Source organism: Nomascus leucogenys, chromosome 6, assembly GCF_006542625.1.
Source record: "Nomascus leucogenys isolate Asia chromosome 6, Asia_NLE_v1, whole genome shotgun sequence".
Lineage (NCBI taxonomy): Eukaryota > Metazoa > Chordata > Mammalia > Primates > Hylobatidae > Nomascus > Nomascus leucogenys.
In genome coordinates, this window is record NC_044386.1 from 414,258 (window position 1) to 431,479 (window position 17,222).

The 17,222-nt window shown below is 58.9% G+C and overlaps 1 protein-coding gene across 5 annotated transcripts in view; it reads right to left on the bottom strand.

Annotated features, from left to right (window-relative positions):
• SLC9A3 (solute carrier family 9 member A3) overlaps positions 1–16,345 on the bottom strand; it is a 48,359-nt gene extending 32,014 nt beyond the window's left edge. For 2 of the 5 annotated variants that reach the window (XM_030813873.1, XM_030813872.1), the window contains exon 1: positions 15,964–16,339. In XM_030813873.1, coding sequence (XP_030669733.1) covers positions 15,964–16,174 — 211 coding nt within the window. In that variant the 5' untranslated portion in view covers positions 16,175–16,339. Of the gene's footprint in view, positions 1–15,963 lie in introns of all 5 variants that reach the window. The other 3 variants (XM_030813871.1, XM_030813870.1, XR_004030385.1) reach the window with 2 other exon arrangements.
• Between the last annotated feature and the right edge of the window lie 877 nt (positions 16,346–17,222).

Sequence of the window (17,222 nt, forward strand, 5' to 3'; positions counted from 1 at the left end):
GGGCGCTGCTCCCAGGGACCTGTCTGGCCACTTCCCGGCTGGCTGTTTTAACCCGTGCAGAGCTGGTTTCCTATGATAATCTCGACTTTTCTGGGCAGTTGTAAAGATTGAAAATCAGACTCCGTCAGAGAGAGTGGGTTGACTTTGTTCTCAAACCCAAGGAAAACGAAGGATAAGACGTGTTATTTATTATCCTTATTTTAAAGTTATTGGTGGCCGGGTGCGGTGGCTCATGCCTGTAATCCCAGCACTTTGGGAGGCCAAGGCCGGTGGATCACAAGGTCAGGAGATCAAGACCAACCTGGCTAATATGGTGAAACCCTGTCTCTACTAAAAATACAAAAATTAGCTGGGCATGGTGGCAGACTCCTGTAGTCCCAGCTACTTGGGAGGCTGAGGCAGGAGAATTGCTTGAATCCGGGAGGTGGAGGCTGTGGTGAGCCGAGATCGATATTGGACCACTGCACTCTAGCCTGGGAGACAGAGCGATACTCTGTCTCAAAAAAAATAAATAAAAATAAATAAATAAATAAATAAAGTTATTGGGTCAGGTAAGAAGGAGGGATCCAGCTGCTTCTTTTTTTTTTTTTAAATAGTGTCTGGCTCTGTTGCCCAGGCTGGAGTGCAGGTATGCAGCCTCCATGTCCCAGGCTCAAGTGATCCTCCTGCCTCAACCTCCCTAGTGGCTGGGACCACAGGCAAACGCCACCAGGCCTGGCTAATTTTTCTGTTTTTTGTAGAGACGGGGTTTCACCATGTTGCCCAGGCTGGTCTAAAACTCTTGGGCTCATGTGATCCTCCAGCCTTGGCTTCCCAAAGTGCTGGGATTATAGGTGTGAGCCACTGCACCCATCCTGGGGGGACCCAAAGACACTGGCACCCCATCCTCAACCCCCAACACCCGAATCCCTGCCCCACAGATGCCTGAATCCTCCCCCCACAGATGCCCAAATCCCCACCCCACAGACGACCGAATCCCCACCCCACAGACGCCCGAATCTCCACACCACAGACACCCGAATCCCCACCCCACAGACGCCCGAATCTCCACACCACAGACGCCCAATCCCCACCCCACAGACGCCCGAATCCCCACCCCACAGACGCCCGAATCCCCACCCCACAGACGCCCGAATCCCCACCCCACAGACGCCCGAATCCCCACCCCACAGACGCCCGAGTTCCCACCCCACAGACGCCCGAATCTCCACCCCACAGACCCCGAATCCCCACCCCACAGATACCCGAATCCTCACCCCACAGACATCCAAATCTCCCCGCTACACCCACAGACACCCAAATCTCCCCGCTACACCCAAATGCCCACCCACACCCGTGTGGCTCCAGTTCCCATTCGGCTTATTGGCGCCCGCCCCTCACACCAGTGGAGCCAGGGGAAGGGGTGATGGGTGCTCAGGCGCGGAGCCCAGCTATGGAATCCCAAGCAGCCCAGAGCGCGCTGGGGGATGGAGATGGCGCAGGGAGATGCAGGCTTCAGCATCACCATCGCCCCCACGCCGTAAAGGACAAGGACATTAGAGAGGAAGACCTCCCGGGAGTCACACATGAGAACTAAAGTTTAAAACTCAAAAGAGGATTGAAAGAGGAGGTTAAGAATTTCTCTCAGGCCGGACGTGGTGGCTCACACCTGTGATCCCAGCACTTTGGGAGGCTAATGGTGGGGCGGATCACTTGAGGCCAGGAGTTAAAGACCAGCCTGGGCAGCATGGTGAAACTCTGCCTCTACTAAAGTAAATTACAAAAATTAGCTGGGTACCGTGGCGCACGCCTGTAATCCCAGCTACTCAGGAGGCTGAGGCGTAAGAATCGCTTGAAGCCAAGAGGTGGAGGTTAAAGTGAGCTGAGATCATGCCACTGCAATGCAGCCTGGGCGACAGAGTGAGATGGAAGGAGGGAGGGAGGGAGGAAGGAAGGGCTTGAGGGCAGAGCAGGCTGGTCGCATGTGGGCTGAACGTGGAACCCTGGAACTCAGGCGTGGGCAGAAGATGGAGAACCACGGACAGGCGCTGCCACAGCCATTCCCAGAACCAAGCTTGCAGTTCCACTCAGTGAACTGCCAGGGACCTGGCACAGCAGGTGAAGTTAGCTGTACCCCAAAGCATGTCAGGGAGTGAGAGGAGAATGGGGAGCGGGGAGGGGGAGGAGGCCTCCTGCAAGGAACCAGGAATGAGGAAGGCCTCCCAGTCTCGCATGGATGCCGGAAGAAGCTGGCGCAGGGCCTGATGATTTGGAAGGGAAACCAGTTCCCGCGGCACGAATCCATCAAGGCAAAGGCATCTCACAGGGGCCGTGGGGGCAGCCGGCGTTGTCCCTCCTGCAGTCAGCGCTCCACTGCCCCACACTCAGCTGGCTTCCCAGGGCCTGAGCAGGGATCGGAGAGGCTTCAGGAGAAGAGGGGCTCCAACGATGTGGAGGAGAGTGTCGGGGAGACAGGTGCTGGGCTGGACGGGGGGAGCCGCTGGAGGCCTGGGGCCACTGGAAGCAGGAGGATCCGCGGGTGCTTGGGCCCCTGGTGGAGCATGGCAGCTTGTGGGGAGCTGGGAGCGGAACCACTTATTGCTCAGAGAAGGCTGCCAAGAGCAGCAACAGAGACCATCGTTCCCTCCAGGCAAAGCCAGATGCTGTGTGGGAAAGGAAACATGGCCGTACGCTGCCACAGAGCTCTAAGGTGTTCATGTGGGATGGAAGCGCCGGTGGAAAGGCCAGAACCCGCGGGACACACCCGTGAGAGCTGCTGGCAGCACGCTTGATCCCAGCCTAGAGACAGGGGCCAGCACAGTCAGGCTCTCTCTGAGCCGAGGGGTGGAGACCTCACTGGGCTTTACTGTGGTGACCCACTGGGGAGTGGGGCCCAGGGGACAAGGTGGACAGGGGCTGTTTTCTCGAGTGAACCCTAGAACTACTTGATTTTTCATCTGACAAAGCTAACAGAGGAAAAGATGCGGCCCATGGATGCATGAGCTCTCTGCCTGGCAGGCGAACACGCCCAGTGCATTTTCAGGCATTTGCTGAGGGCCTGCTACCCACGGGCTGGAACAGACTCAGCCTGGAAAGGCCCAGGCATGCGGCCGTGGATGCCATCTCCTGTGAGTCGATGGGGTCAGCTGCCTGGGGAATCCTGTGGGGGGAAGGCAAGGGAAATGGAGGTGGAGGAGCTGTGGGAAAGCCCAGGGCTGCTGGGTGCAGGGGTGGGTGGGAAGACGCACCAGCAGCACACGCAGCTTTTTTCTCTGGGCACTGCTGTGCTCCGAGACCCCCCACATGGCTCCCACTGTCTCCTAGCTGTGCCTGGACACCTGCTGCCCCCTCAGGTCTTCCTGTGTCTCCCCTGGCCACAGCCCTTCTTCCTGTCTCTGCAGGTTCCACCCTGCATTCTTGTAACCTCCCATCACAACTCCCTCCAGCCTCATAATAAGGGCTCAGATACCTGCCCATCCACATGTGAGATCCCAAAATATCCAACACACACCAGCAAAACTGGGAGCCACAAGGAGAGCACTTTGGTCCCACTGGCCTTGCTGGGCAGGGGCAAGAGTGTCTGACTGTTCTCGGATGGCAAGGCTGGCATTTAAGTGGACAAAAGACCTAAATGTAAAACACAGAACTATAAAGTTTCTAGAAGATAGCATGGAAGAAAGGCTACATAACCTTGGGTTTGGTGATGAATTTTTAGATCAACACCAAAAGCATGAGCTACAAAAGAAAAATTGATAAGTTGGACTTTATCAAAATTAAAAACTTTTTCTCTGCAAAAGAAGACATTTGCAAAACACATATCTCCTAAAGAGTTTATCATTCAAAACATGCAAAGGACTCTAAAAACTCAGTAGGAAAAATAAACAACCCAGTGAGAAATGAGCCAAACATCTACGCAGACCCCGCACCAAAGACAGGCAGACGGCAGATAAGCCCCTGAAATATGCACGACAGCCCATGTCATGGCGGAGCTGCAAATTAAAACACACGGAGACACCACCACGCAGTTAGCGTGGTGAAACCCAGGACACGGATAGCACCGAAGGCTGGCGAGGATGTGGGGCCGCAGGAGTGTGCACTCGGCACTGCTGGAGGACAGGGTGGTGCAGCCACTTGGAAGACAGCGTGGCAGTTTCCTACAAGCCTAAGCAGGCCATGACCAGACAACTCAACGGCCAGGCCCACAGGAGTTGAAGTCCTCCGTCCACACAAAAGCCTGCACATGGAGGTTTATAGCAGCTTTATTCATAATCACCAAAAACACCTGGAAGCAACTGAGATGTCCTTCAGTAGGTGGATGGATCCAGACAGTGGAATATCATTCAGTGCTAAAAAGAAATGAGCTGTCAAGCCATGAATAGATAACGGAGGAAACACGGATGCAATCAATAAGTGAAAGAAGCCGCTTTGAGAAGCCTGCACGCTCTAGTTTACTAACTACATGACATGCTGGAAAAGGAACAACTATGGAGACGGTAGAAAGATCAGTGGTCGCCACGGGTCAGGGGGAGAGAGGGATGAACAGGCAGAGCACGGAGGATTTTTAGGGCAGTGAAGCTCCTCTGGATGAGACTGTAATGCTGGATCCATGTCGTTGTACCCGTGTCCAAACCCACAGAAGTGCAACACCAAGAATGAGCCCTAATGTAAACCGTGGACCTTAATTAATAATAATGTATCAAGAGTGGCTAAACTATGACAAACGTATCACACCAATGCCACCTGTTAACAATAGGGGGGAGTGGAGGATGGAAGGGCTGGGGTGTGGCTAGAGGGAACTTTATACTATCAGCTCAGTATTCTGTAAATCTACAACTTTATTAAGAAATTTAAGTCTATTCATTTTCTAAGAAAGGGCATCCCCGAAGCTGTGGGGGGCACTCCTTTTGGGGTGGGCTGGAGAAGGCCAGGCTGAGGGGACGAGGACAGCATTCCAGGCAGAGAATGTGCACGGTGGGCAGGCTGAGTCCCGGTGGAGCCCAGGCTGAGGCATCCCTGGAGGAAGGGCCGGGCGTGCAGAGGCCCAGCAGCCAGTCTCATTCTGACCCACCTATCAATTCTGACTCCATGGTGCCGACACTACTGTCTGGTGTCACCAAGATCAGAGCAATTACCAGTCCCACTTTTCACTGGAAGATAAGAGGGGGAAAGGTGGTTACAGAGGTTTCCACTGCAGCAAAACCGGAGACAGCAGAAACCGGGGCTGGAGAATTGCCTCCTGCAGCGACACTGAGACTCGGGAACCTGGACACCAGGAGGGTGAGGGAGGGGGGCTGCACCTACTGTAAGCTGCGTGGTATGGGCTGGGACCACTGAGATGCCAGCTGCTGCAGATTCCAGCAGACCACAAAGCCAGGGGTGCTTTTGGAACATGATAGTGGCACTGGTTACAGCCGGGATGTGGCAGCCCCTTTGGGGTTTTGGATTGGCAACATTTACCACGGGCAGTATCTGGGAGCTTCATTTTGTTGATGCTTTTTGGGGAAGAGAAAGGCCGGGAGGAAGGCTGGCAAATGGCACAGCTGTTGGGCCGGGACACAGGTGCTAGATGGGCCCTCATACATGGGAACCTCCACCCCCTGCTCTAACAGAGCTCAAGTGCCCCCTAAAAGCACGTGGCCCCTCTGAGGATGCAGAGTTGGATGGGAGGAGAGCGCCAGGTGCACGAGTGATACCCAGGGTCTGTGCTGCTGGGGTGTGCGGGGCAGAGAACGCGTCAGCCCCATGGGCAGTTGGGTGGGTCCTGGCCGCGGGGTCCCTGAGACACAGTGGATGCTAAGACAGCCACGTCTGACTTCACAGCACACACATGCCGCCTCCATGGGACACACGTGCTCCTCAGGGGCCCAGGGACAGCTCTGGTGGGCAGACAGCAGTCCCGGGCCACCCTCGCCTTCTCCCCCTGTGATGGTACACAGTAAGAAGGAGGAACTAGTTCCTGACAGCTCCTTCTCAGGAAGCTTTAACTTCCCACAGCCAGGCCTTGTGTTGCAGATTTAGGTTGAACACAGCTCTCCCATTTGTCAACACCTCTGGCGACAGGGCTGTGCCCCAGGGCTCCTCTCCCTCTGAAGGCAGGCGGGCCACGCACAGCCACTGGAGCTTCTCCTGGGAGCAGCGCTCAGCCAACCCCAGCCAGTTCCGCCTGAAGAGATTCCCCGCTGTGTGCTGGGTGTGGGCGGTGGGCAAAATCCAGAGAAGCAGAGACAACGGCGCCTGGCAAGGCCCCAGCCCCGGCTCGGGAGGGCACCCTTTCTGGGAAGAGATTACTACCCTAATCACAGTTGGCTCTAACTAATCCTAAAATGAACCCTCAGATCTTGAGAAAACCAGGATTAAAGACAGAAACCTGGAAGTGGCGCTCACACGGGCGAGCCCTCGGGGAGGCGTGCTCAGGCAGTCCCGGTTCCGAGATGCTTCGCACACTCCCTCTTCCTCCCTGACCTGCGGTCTCCCAGGCTTTGTGCAGCCAGGGCTGTCCCTCCAGGGGCTCTGTCCCTCAGGGGGCTCTGAGGCCCAGCCTCCGGCCTGCGCCCTCCCTCCTCACCTCCGCAGAGTCACCCAAGACCAGTGGCCGCTGGATCCCCCTTCCTGGGGCCCACCCTGCTCCCTGAGGCCCATCGGGTCTCGCCTATCGGGGGCTTTGCTCACTGTGGCCCCTCGGGCAGCCCTGCCCAGTGGCTCCCACGGCAGGTAGGTGGGGAAGGAGTGGTATGGCCCGCTGAGGGCCGGGTTCTAAGGGGAATCTGTCTTCACCATGCAGTCAGCCCTGTGTCCTCTGCACCAAACATCTGGGGCTGAATCTGAGGACAGAGCCCCCAGGAGCTGCTGTTCTTCCACACTTTGTGTCACCCCCAAAGCTCTTAAAAACAGCCGTTTTCAACTTTCCCATTCAGGCTTACGAGAAACCCTTTTCCCAGCAGAGAACTCAAACCCTTGGACTTTGGCATGACAGCTCAGCAGGTGGTGACCTTGTAGGTTCCCTGATCCACCAGAAAGGAAGAAGCTGCCAGTGTGCCCCTGGCCCCCCCTCCTTCCCTCTGCCCTAGCCCTGCACAGTCCAGAAGGGGACCCTGGCTCTGTCCCTGCCCAGGGCTGGCTCCCAGAACCAAGTAGGGGGTCCCGGCTGGGATGGGCCCGCACAGAGCCCTCAGGGCCGCACTCAAAGGCCGCCCTCCAGGGACCAGGAACTTGGCACAGGTCACCTGGTCTTTCCCTAAGGCACAGCCTTCCATGGGGAGACATGGGGAGACTTCTCAGCCCCCCACCCCCACCCCAGAGTCCATGCCATCAGCCTGGAGTCTCTGTCACAGCCCTAACCAATCCCAGCACAGCAGCACAAACGGCCAGGCCCATTCCCAGGATGTGCCCCTCCCCATTTGTGGAATTCCCCCTGCCCAGGGCGGCTACCACAGCCCCTCCTGCTCTGCCCGCCCCTCCCTCCTTCCTTTCAGGCCCCTGTGGAAGGTGCACACACGGGAACGCCTTGGGCACCCTGGCTGCTCTCCTGACTCCGCCTGGACACGGCCCCAGGCTCCATCTCAATCCTTCCTAGACTGACGACACGACAGTTTGGAAATGGACTTGACACACAGCCAGCCCCAAGGGAAGGCTGGCAATCGGACAGAGCAGAGAGCCCAGAGCTCAGGCTGGTAAAGGCACTCGCCAATGTGAGGGAGCGACCCAGAGCTCACCCCAGCTCTGAACGTGGTCATCACACGGCCAGAGTGCAAGGACCACCTCCTGCTTATCCTCCACGTGTTCTCCTGCTTCCCAGACACACACACACACCCCGCTGCTCCTCAAACACCCACACATTACCGCCTGCCACTCACAAACCCATGCACAACCCCTGCCCCTCACACACACACACACTCCCCCTGCCCCTCACACACACACACACACTCCCCCTGCCCCTCACACACACACACAACCCCTGCCCCTCACACACACACACACTCCCCCTGCCCCTCACACACACTCACACTCCCCCCGGCCCTCATCCACACTTTTTGCCTCAGGCACTTTGCTCTGGCTATTCCTTCCCTGAACATGCTTCCCCCTAACCCACAGGGCTGGCTGCCCCCTCTGCCCCAGGGATGGCTTCCTGACTGTCTTTGGTCCTTGGTGTCCTCCCAGGAGTGCTGCCCCATGGGATATTTGGGTCTCATTTGAAGTGGGATCCCCACTGCCTACAGGGTGTGATGGGCACTGAATGTTTATTGAATGAATATTAAACTGGAGAGAGCTCCTCTATTGCCCAGAGCTCTGGCTGCTGCAAAGTCCAGCATTTTGGGCTACCTTGATAAGATAGATGAGACCATTCAAGCTCCTAAAAGTGGTTGGTATGCTAAGGGTATTGGCTGCCTGTGACCCGAATTCCATTCTGTGTCCCAGGAGGGTGCCCGGTTGGGCAGTCTCAGCACCAAGTCAGGGCCTGCCCAGGGTGTGTCTGCATCTTCCGAGGTCTGGCAACATCAGGATGGGGCTGGGTTTGTCTGTCTTATTCCAGAAGGCATAGCTAAGGCATAGCTACGATTTCAGCTGACAGTGGAGCATGTTTTAGGCCAGGTGAGTGTGGTTTCTCTCTGGGCACATGACCCACTCCTGGGAGAGCTCTGTGTGGGGCAGATGGTGCTCACCATGCTGAGCCCAGATCTGCCAAAGTGCTCTGAGCTGATGCTGCAACTGCTTGTCAATGATCCCACTTTGCAGGTTAAGTCTGCCACTCCTTGGAAGGCGGCGCCTCTAAAGCCATTGTCATCCAGAAGTAGGTGTGCTGCTCACTGGAGGCTCTGTGGTAATTTAAGGAAATAATTCAGCTGAGGAGCTGAGACAGCCTCTTCCTGGGCCCAGTGTCCAGATGGTTTTGGATGAAGCTTACACATGGGAAGCCAATGTTTATCCCCCCACTACTTCACTCTCCCATGCGTGCATTCATCCATCCATTTGTCCATCCACTCATTCGTTCATTCCTCCTTCACCCACCTGTGGGTGCATCCATCCATCCACTCATCCATCCATCCATCCACACATCTACCCATCCTTCCGCCCATCCCTCCATTTACTCATCCATTCACCCATCCACTCGCTCATCCATCCATCAATCCACTCATCCATCCACCAACCATTCACGCATCAGCCATCCATCCATCTGTCCATTCACTCACTCACTCATCCATCCACCCATTCACTCATCCATCTATCCACACATCCATATATCCATTCATTCACTCATCCATCCATCAATTCACTCACCCATCCATCCATCAATCCACTCATCCATCCATTCACTCATCCATATATCCATTCATCCATCCATCCATCCATCCATCAATCCACCCATCCACCCATTCACTCATCTATTCATCCAAGCCATCCATCCATCCAGCTCTCCATTCACTCATCCATCCATCTGTCCACTTATCCATCCAGCTATCCATTCACTCATCCATCCATCAATCCACTCATCCATCCATCAATCCACTCATCCATCCATCCACCCATCCATCCATTCACCCATCCACCTATCCATCCATCCACTCACTCATCCATCCATCAATCCACTCATCTATCCATCCATTCACTCATTCATATATCCATTCATTCATCCATCTATCCATCCATCCACCCATCCATCCATTCAGTCATCCATTCACCCAAGCCATTCATCCATCCATCCATCCATCCATCCATCCACCCATCCACCCATCCATCCACTCATCCAAGCCATCCATCCATCCAAACCATCCATCCATCCATCCATCCACTCATCCGACCATTCACTCATCCATCCGTCCATCCACTCATCCATCCAGCCATCATCCATCCATCCATCCATCCACTCATCCATCCATCCATCCACTCATTCATCCATCCATCCATCCATCCGCTCCATCCATCCATTCACTCCATCCATCCATTCACTCATCCATCCATCCATCCATTCACTCCATCCATTCACTAATCCACCCTTCCATCCATTTACTCATCCATTCATCCATCCATCAATCCATGCATCCATCCATCTATCTATTCACTCATCCATTCATCCACATGTCCATTCACGTGCTCAGATCTGCAGGACTCTGCTGGGGACAGGCACTGGGGACACAGGAGGAATAAGACAATCTCTGCCCTTGTGGCACCAACTTGGTTGAGCCAAAAGACCTCGGAGGAGGAGGTGTCCTCAGGAGCTCAGAGGAGGAAGGCTCTGAGCTCAGGAAAGGGGGGGCAGGAGAGATGCTGAGTGTGAAGGGATGAAGCTGCGGTGAGTGCATGATTTGGGGGAGGGTGGAGTCTGGCACCCTGAGACCTGGCACCCTGAGACCTGGCACCCTGAGACCTGATACCCCAAGATCTAGCACCCTGAGATATGGCACTTCACGACCTGGCACCCTGAGGCCTGGCACTTGGAGATCTGGCAACCTGAGACCTGGCACCCAGACACCTGGTATCCCAAGACTCTTGTCTCGAGGGTGGGTGAGGAGAGCCTTGGCGGCTTCATTGTGCACTGAGACTCCCAGGTGTGGGACTCAGTCCAGACGCTGGGCAGATGATGTGCAGGATGGGAACACCAACTCTAAACATGCCCCAGTGCAGCCCCTGGCCCCTGGAGAAGCCGGCGGTGGGGGTGGCCACGCTGGGAGAGCTCAGCCGTTTCTGCAGTAGACATGAGGCTAGTTAGGTGCTGGAGCTTGGGCCCAGACAGGCATCTTCCCAAGCCTGTGTGGTCACGGGGAGCGCCACACACGCCCAGAGGCGGGGAGCTCCCGGGGTGGCAGGGAGGGGGTTGGAGGGGCTGGCAGCCAAGAGTGACTCACCATCCCTGTCTCTCTCTGAGCCTCTGGTGGAGCTGCCAGGTACCCACAGGGAGCCCTGGTGGTTCCTTCCCTGCCCCCGGTGCTATCAGCACTTCCCAACCTTTGCCCCTTTCCTCAGGATTCTCCAGGGTGACACCTTAGCTCCAAATGCCATGGATTGTTTTACAGCCTACAGCTGATTCTCCGTGGGCAGCTCCTGGAAAATGAGACTTCACCCCTTCAGGGCCAGACCCTCCCCTGTGGAGACTCCTGGGAGAGTCCTTGCTTCCAGGCCTCCCGTGATGGCTCCTGACTCCAAACCCACTGAGCACACCTCTCCTGCCAGGACTGAGGTCCATGGGGCCCACTCACTGGTCCTCTCCTGGGAGGACTGGGTCCCCTGGGGACTTTGCTGACCACCCTGGCCTTCTAGGCCATCCTTGTCCCCAGACCCTCCTTTCCTATGCTTCTTCAAGGAGAATCTAAGGGCAGTTCAGCCGGAGTGGGTAGCAGATATGGTGAGGGGGTAGGTGCCATGCGCATTGAGGGATTCCTGCCTCCAGGACCAGAGCACATACAGTAAAACCATCCACCCCAGGAGCTGAAGATGACCCCACAGCCACCCTCACAGCCTGGGCACCAAGTGCCCGGTGGAAGGCTACCCCTTGGAGAAATCCACAGCTTAGGCAGGTGGTCTAGGCAGTGTCACACCCCCAGTGGCAGAGGCTCCCTAGGACACACTGGGTAAGACAGCGGGGGTCCGGGAGTCAAGTGTCGGGTGAGGACGACCTCCTGCGCCCACCCAGACAGCAAGGAAACACCCAGTGCCTCGGATCTGGGGCTGGGAGCAGGGAACCTGGCGCTCAGGGATCTGGGTCTTGACCTTGTCCAGTTAAGGAGGAGGTGCTGGAACCCCAAGGCTGAAGCTCCTGCAGAAAAGCATTCCCATACTCCCACAGGGCGGTAATGCCGCTGGGGGGGGGGTGCTGCGCCACTCAGAGCGGGGGGCTGCACTCCTGACCCTGCGCCCCAGTGTCCTCCCGACCCTCCTACGGCTGCACGAGGCACTGCAGACTCCAGATACCCGTCTCGCTCCTGCCCGCCCTTCCAGCCAGGGTTCACCAAGATGTGGGGCGGCCTGGGCCTCCCCCCTCACATCCCTCAGCAACACAAGCTCCACTTCGAGAGCCTGTCCCCCCGCCGCCACCCAACCCCACTGTCCTGGTTTTCCCGTGGGCCGTCACTGCCGCTGCTCAGGTCCTACCCCTCAAGGCCCCACCTCCCTGAGCCAGCACTGCCCAGCTCTGGAGTTCGGGCCCCATGGAATGTCGGCTCCCACACCTCCTGTGCGTCCACGACCCAAGGGGTCCCCATGGCCAGACGCCTGGGGACAAATAGACCCAGCTGGGCCTAGAATCCACTCCCGGCCCCAGCCCCTCCCCGGTTTCCAACATCTCAAAATTGTAACTCCCTCAGTTCCCTTTTGGTCGGGTCCTGTTGCTCATGTGTGGCTCAGAGCTGCGAGGCGAGGTCAGCGCAGCAGAGTCCCCCGAAGGGTTGAGAATGGGATGGGACCAGGAGGTCTGGCCCCTGCTCACTGATGACCCTGTGACGTCCCCACTCCTGCTCCAAGGAGGCTCTGCTGTCCACCGCCCTGATGCCCAAGGGAAGCTCCCCACTGTCCTCCCCGAATCTCCCCAGTGCCATTCTCTGCCCCACGGCCAGGCAGTCGTCTGAGAACCCAGATCTGACCACATCCACTCCTCACCACGGCGCTAGGTGGGGACCAAAGTCCTCCGAGGCCTGTAGCTGAGTTGCTCGGGCCTCCCCCTGCCTCCCCCTGCTTCCCTGGGGACCCTCCCTGGGCCTCCTCCTCTGGCTTCTGACACCACCGTTTCCCTCTCCTTCCAGGGACCCATTGCTGGCAGTCCTGACACCTGCCGCTGCCTGGATCCCACCCCAGGGCCCGTGCCCAGTGCTGCCAGGCCTGGCAGTCTTTGCAAGGCACAGCCTCAGCCCCCAGAGGAAGCCCAGGAAGGAACGAAGGAAAGCCTGGCCCAGGGTCCCCAACACGGACGGTGCAGGGTGAGGTGGGGATTCTGGTGGGCCCCTAAGGCCTAGAGTGGCCCTGGTGTGGGTGGCTGCAGGCTGGGGGCCCCCAAGGGGCACAGGAGGAAACCCCCTCACCCTGCCTGAGGCAGACACTAGGCCCTGCCGCCTCCACTGCTGTAACAGGCAGGGGAACCCCAGTGCACACAAACAGGGGGCTTGCGGGGACCCCTTGCCAGAGCTCAGACACGAGGCCTGAGGCTGGTGGGCCGACAGCAGCCCCTGTTCCTTGCCCAGCCTCCTGGGCCACCTGCTGAGGCCCCAGCCCCAGCGTTTGCTTGAGGCAGCTCTGGCCCTCTGGCCATCCTCTGTCCCAAGCTGCCTGGAGTAGAAACCTCCTGGCATCAACATTGCCGTGGGTTTCAGGGTCCCCGGACCCTTATTTCCCCAACCAGGTTACAAATGGCTTGAAGAAGGCTGGGGCTGTGAGTTAGAAACACTCGGGACGTGTGAGAAATTCAACAAATGTTTGGAAAAGCAACAGGAATGCAGCTCTTTTCTGCTGGAAGAGACATTTCTGTTTGTGTAACTTGAGACTGAAAGAGTGTGGCCAACCCCTGAGCATTTTAAACAACAAAATGTGCCAAGCAGCTTAGTAGGTTCGGACCCCGGGTCCAGGGGCTGTGGGCACGTGGAAGAGGCTGGGCGAAATTGAAGTTCCTGCTGTGGTGCAGGCTCGGGCCCGGCGTCTGTGAAGGCCTGGACCTGAGAGTCCTCTGGAAACACAGGTCGTGCACCTGAGGCTGGCTGCACAAGGAGGACCGTCAGGGCCTGCGGAATCTGAGAAGTCCAGAGTTCACAGGGAAGGGGTTGGGGGAGGAAGCACACAGGGAGGCCTGGGGGCTGCGTTCAAGAGGTGTGGCTGGCAGAGAGGGGATGGAGGGCGGGACGTCCTGGGGGCCAATCAGGGCAGACCCAGAGCAGACCTCAGCTGTCACTGCCAGGGCTGCAGAGTGCACAGTGGGTTGAGCGGACGACAGGGAGCGTAGAGGGCAGGTCTGGAGAGGGTCTGCGCCGGTGGGATGCGGCGATGAGCTCTCACAGCTGCACAGGGCGAGGCTCTCGCCTTCCCAGGCGGGGCCGCCCGGGACAAAGACAGCCGCTGGGTGCTATCAGGTGGGCCTTTGTAAAGGACCGCCCTGCCCCCGGGAGGTGCTGCTGGGAGCCGGCAGCCTCCCCGCCCTCAAGGACGTCTTCCCAGAACCAGTCCAAGTGTTTGGGAGACCTGAAGGCTTTTCCTGGTGAATAACAAACTCTGACACCAGGCAAAGCCCTGGTCAGTGTGCCCTACCTGTGGGCTCCCAGGCGGGGCTGGCTGGTGCCTGGCGGCCGTCATTGGACCTTCAGATGCCAGATTCTGACTCTGTACACTGGGCTAAACCGGGAGAGGCCCCAGCTTGTACAGAAATTACATATTCACGGCCGGGCGCGGTGGCTCACGCCTGTCATCCCAGCACTTTGGGAGGCTGAGGTGGGTGGATCACCTGAAGTCTGGAGTTCAAGACCAGCCTCACCAACATGGAGAAACCCCGTCTCTACTAAAAATACAAAATTAGCTGGGCGTGGTGGCTCATGCCTGTAATCCCAGCTACTCGGGAAGCTGAGGCAGGAGGTGGAGGTTGCAGTGAGCCGAGATCGCGTCATTGCACTCCAGCCTGGGCAACAAGAGCAAAACTCTATTTCAAAAAAAAAAAAAAAGAAAGAAAGAAAAAGAAAAAGAAAAAAAAAGAAATTGCCTATTCAGTTTACACCAGGGGGGCACTCCCATCAGAGGAAAGCAGGGTGAGCTTTAGGACTGGGTGGCCGCAGAGCCCAGGTTGAGGCTGGACCTCCCTGATGCCCCAGGGGCCCTTCTCAAGGAAGTCAACTGTAGGAAGCAGCCAGCCTCAGAGACTCCCCCAGGCCAGCATCGCAAGCCCCCAGTGGAAAGCCCAGGGAGGACAGCCTGAGCCTGGAGAGAGGCAGCCAGGCCGGGGAGCTGAAGACACCAGGGCGAGGAGGAGGCTGCGGAGAAGGGAGGAGGCGGGAGGGCTCAGAAGAGCGCTAATGAGACAGAAAGCAAACACACAAGGGGCCTGAAGGGGAGGGAGACCCTGGCATAAATAGGGCAGGCGGCAGGCGGCACTGGAGGAAAAGGCGCCTTCTCCAATCAAGCCTGCTGGGCGTACCAGGTTCCACCAAGGCCAAGGTCCTCTCAGCTGTTCTCCCCGGAGCCTGTCCCTCCCCTGTCCTGCGTGGGCGCCCCTCCTGGGCCCCAGCATCGAAACCTCCTCTCGCCCCAGTCCCAAGCTGCTCTGGAAACCTGCCGCGGCGCCTGCTGCTCTGATCTCGCTTCTCCTGGCCCCACTCGGGTCCCCTAATCCCCCTCCACACGAGTGACCAGCTCCCCACCACCCCCGGAGAGACCCTCCCCTGTAGACCAACACATGAAACTTTGATCCCCACGAGCTCCTCAGGAAGCTGACCTTCCTGTCACCTTGCCAGGAGCTACCTGCCGTGCCCACATTACTGGTTCATTGGCGCCAGTTAAGGAGAAGAGAAATCTGACCGACCGGGATTTTCTAAAAAAAAAAAAAGGAGGCCGCCAATGGGAACGCTGCGCCTATAGGGAGGATTCTGCTGGGTTCGTGCGGGTAGCACCGCTTTTCTTTTCTGCCCTTGTAACGAACGAAAAAACGCCATCACTCCAAGGACGTTTGTCTAAAAAGCCTGAGAACCCCGAAGGAAACCCGGCCCCGCGGACTCCCCGGGCGCGAGCAGCCTGCAGTCTGCGGGGCTCGGAGCGGAGGCGGGGCGGAGACCCCGCAGGGACCCGGGAGCCGGGAGCTCCGAGGCTGTGCCCCCGCCGGGAGGGGAGACCTCGGGACCCGCAGGGGCGGCTTAGCGCGGTCAGAGTCGCTGCCGAGTCTCGCTCTGCTGGACCCGAGAGCCGGACTCTCCCGGGCGCCCGCCGCGCGGCTCCCACCTGATGGGCGCGGCCACAACGAAGCCCCCAGACCCGGCAGAGGCGGCCGCATACCCCGCGGGCAGACCCGGAGACCCCGGGGCCACTTACCGATCTTGGCCAAGCTGGCCACGAGGATCCAGAGCGCGATGACGTAGGGATCCTGCACGTGGGCCCACTTGAAGGTGACCACCTGGAAGCCCCCGCTCTCGCCGTGCGCGCCGCCGGGCTCCACCTCGACGCCCCCGGCCCGCGCCAGCCCGCCCAGCGCCAGCGCCAGCAGCAGCCCCCGGCCGGGGCCCCGCGCCCCGAGTCCCCACATTGCCGCCTGCTCAGCGCAGGGCTGGGACGTGCATGTCGCCGGGGGGTCCCGGCTGGGCTCGGCCGACGCGCTGGGCTGGGACCCGGCGGGGACCCGGCGAGGACCCGGCGCGCTCCGGTGCCGGTACCGGCGACAGTCCGATCCCCGCCCGCCGGGGTGGCCTTTAATCCCGCGGCCCCCTCCCGCCCCGGGGCGGAGCCTGCCCGCCCCCGCCGCGCACTCGCGAGCGCAGACACCGCCGCAGCTCCCGGCACGCCCGCCCCGCCCGCGCACGCCCACCCGGCGCTCCCCGGTCCCCACCCTCCCCCGGAGCCCGCGGCCTGGAGGTCCGGGAGGTCGCGGCAAGAGCGAGCCCGGGACTGCGCGGCCGCCTCCCTGGGGCGGGGAGCGGGGGGGGGCGGGGGGAGCACAGCGGGGGGCGGCGGGACAGGCGGTTCCGCGCAGCTCCTGGGATGCCTGGGCAGCTGCGGGTGCGCTCGCCCCAACCTTCCTACATAAACGCAGGGCCTGGGGCTGCGCAGACCTCACAGGGCGGCCCAAGGGTGCACAGGGGCCCCAGGTGTGTCTTCAGCAGGAACCTGCATTCCACAGCTGGACCGGCCACTTACCAGAACTCGGGGGCGCCCAGGCCTTGCGTGGTGCGCTGGTAAGTTTCTCTGCCCCTCCCATCGCCGGTCAGCATCCCCCCACCCCAGGCTCTGAGATGGGAGACCAGGGGCCCCCGTGGTCTCCCCGCCCTGTCCCCTGCCTTCTGACCTCCGCCCAAAACAATTCTATACCCCTGGGGCTTCACACTGATGCGGGGCCTCTGCCCACAGCTCACTCTGGCAGCACTGGCTCCTTAAGCATCTCAGGCTCCACTGTGCAAACCACACCCCTGTTTTCCTGCAGGCCCACCCTGCAGCCTTCCAGCCCCAGACCTGGGACGCAGGTGGACTTCTCCTTTCGCTCACGGGGCTTCCAAGCTGTTAGCATGTCTGCTCTACATTCAAAATGTGCACAAAACCAGCGGCTTCTCGGAGCCTGCAGCCACCTGCAAAGGCTCCTG